The sequence below is a fragment of the Conger conger genome, chromosome 17 (assembly GCF_963514075.1).
Source record: "Conger conger chromosome 17, fConCon1.1, whole genome shotgun sequence".
In the NCBI taxonomy this organism is placed as follows: Eukaryota; Metazoa; Chordata; class Actinopteri; order Anguilliformes; family Congridae; genus Conger; species Conger conger.
This window is the reverse complement of record NC_083776.1, coordinates 7,796,243-7,798,742: the sequence shown is the minus strand read 5'-3', so window position 1 is coordinate 7,798,742 and position 2,500 is coordinate 7,796,243. Positions and strand designations below refer to the sequence as shown.

At 54.8% G+C, this 2,500-nt stretch overlaps 1 protein-coding gene across 1 annotated transcript in view; it reads left to right on the top strand.

Annotated features, from left to right (window-relative positions):
- LOC133116757 (unconventional myosin-X-like) overlaps positions 1-2,500 on the top strand; it is a 77,053-nt gene that overhangs the window by 40,184 nt on the left and 34,369 nt on the right. Inside the window, exons 8-11 of the mRNA XM_061226675.1 lie at positions 1-52; positions 336-439; positions 999-1,128; positions 1,308-1,426. The exon at positions 1-52 is cut by the window's left edge and continues 33 nt beyond it. Coding sequence (XP_061082659.1) covers positions 1-52; positions 336-439; positions 999-1,128; positions 1,308-1,426 — 405 coding nt within the window. The remainder of the gene's footprint in view (positions 53-335; positions 440-998; positions 1,129-1,307; positions 1,427-2,500) is intronic.

Genomic DNA, 2,500 nt, shown 5'->3' with positions numbered 1-2,500 from the left:
AACTATCACATCTTCTACGCTCTGCTGGCTGGAGCAGACCATGATCACAGAGGTGGGTTCTGCTGACAGCACCCCCTGTTGGAGTGGAGGACACAATCCAAACCCAGGCACCTGAATCAGGAAGCAGGATTACTGGGTTCTCTGGATAACTGCACTCAGTAAAACCTTTTTACTTCAGTCCATGTTCCAGATTTGGGGAGGGTTCTGGGTTTTACTCAATGCAGTTATCCAGCTACAGGGCCCATGATACAGGAATAGAGAACATTATGTTTCTCATTTAAAAAATGGTTAAATTGTGTTCAGATGTATTCCTGCCTTCTGTTTCCTGTTTGCAGAGCTGTACTTCCTGTCTGAGCCCGAGTCGTACCACTACCTCACCCAGTCAGGCTGCGTGCGCGACAAGAGCCTCGACGACAAGCAGCTGTTCGACAGCGTCATGGTGAGGAGCCTAGCAACTGTCAATCACAGCCTGACTACAGTCACCACGGTTACACCCAGAGAGGTCTCGGGTTTTTTGGCAGCAGATATGTTTGCGGTGAACCACAGATCCCAGCCTTTCACCTACACATCCATAAAGACACACATGGGACTAAAAAGCTGAACGAGCTTGTGAGTGTTATACAATCCAGCCACCAGAGGGCACTATAGACAAAGATTCTGCACTTTCCACGCTGGGAGGTATGAGGGAGGGCACAGGTAGGCCAGGTTTGCATGTTTTTCCTGGATGGAGGTTGGCTCAGCGGGTTACTTCTGAAGGCAGTGCTCATTGAAAGTAAGTGTAAAAAAAGAATGATTTTTTTATCTTGCATGAAGTGTTGTGTTATGCTAATGTAGCGAGCTCCTGGGTGTCCTCAGATTATTGGGGCAGTAAGGCCTGGAGGGGGCAGTAAGGGCTGGAGGGGGCAGTAAGGCCTGGAGGGGGCAGTAAGGGCTCGGGGGGGGGCAGGAGGCAGTGTGGGGGCCGTTCTCCTCTCACCGCCCCCCCTCCTGCCCCACAGGAGGCTCTGACGGTGATGGAGTTCAGGGAGGAGGAGATCCGCGACGTGTTCAAGCTGCTGTCTGCGGTGCTGCAGATGGGCAACATCGAGTTCATGACCGCCGGCGGCGCCCAGATCACCACCAAGGGAGGTGAGAACTCTTTCAGTGCGCTGGCCAATCACGCTGGCCCTTACACTAACACAGCAGCACGTTTGAGTGTACTGGCCAATCGGGCTGGCCTTTTCAGTAACACAGCAACACATTTCAGTGTACTGGCCAATCAGGCTGGCCCTTACAGTAACATTGCATAATGTGTGTGTGTGTTGCAGTGGTCAGTGTAGTCAGTGAGCTGTTGGGGTTGGACTGGTTCCAGCTGTCAGAGGTTCTGACCCAGCGCTCCCTCATCTTACGCGGAGAGGAGATCTGCTCCCCCCTCACCGTAGAGCAGGTACCCCAACACACCTGCACCCCAACACACCCCAACACGCCCCAACACAACCCAACACACCCCAACACACCTGCGCCCCAACACAACCCAACACACCCCAACACACCTGCACCCCAACACACCCCAACACGCCCCAACACAACCCAACACACCTGCGCCCCAACACACCCCAACACAACCCCCGTGTCCCACTTCCTGCTCTCTGTTCCCTCTCTGTCCCGCGAGAGTGAATCACGGATGACCGTGTGCAGAACGCGAAACTGGAGCAAACCGCACACCGCTCATCCAGACGACTCTTCTGCCGACCCACGCCGTCCTGTAACCCCCCCCAGCCCCCCCCCCCCGTGCTGCACCGCGCCCTCCACCCCCCCCCGTGCCCCCCCCCCCCCTAAACGTGCCACTGCGATCCCTGCTGCCCCGCCATGCCCTGCGGGCGACACGCCCGTGTCACGAACGCGTCACGAACACAAGAGCCCTTTTCACGGCACGCAAACACAATGCCCCTCGGCCGGGCCCTCTTAATGAGCGCATTATTCCCCCCGCCGCTCCGGGCCTGCCCCACTCCCCGGCCCCCGCACACAAACGGCCATTCTTCAGCCTCCCAGACCCGGTTCCTGGAGCCGTCACGCGATTCAGAGCGAGACGCAGAGTGATGAATTATGGGCCGCCTCATTGTGCTTCTCAGAAACGGCAGATTCCTCCCAGGAACCGCGTGGCCTAGGCGGGGCTTCTGTCTGCTCTGAGAAAGCTGGTCCCTGGACCATGCTTTTATCCTATAAATATATATCCTTTAGCTTATGTTTTTATCATATATATCCTTTAGCTCCTTTTATAATTATTGTTGTTTGTTTTGTGTGTCACAATTATGGGACAGAGGTAGATGCTCCATACTTCCTCTCCCTCTGTCTCTCTCTTGCTCTCTCCCCCTCTCTCTCTCCCTCTCTCCCTCTCGCACACGGTTCTCATCATGACTCCCTGTTGTGTCGGAGTGTTTCGGATGGGGGTTTTATCGTAGATCATTTGTATTTCTTTACTTCTTCAGGATGAAAACAGTCGGCCATTTCTGTTTCCAAA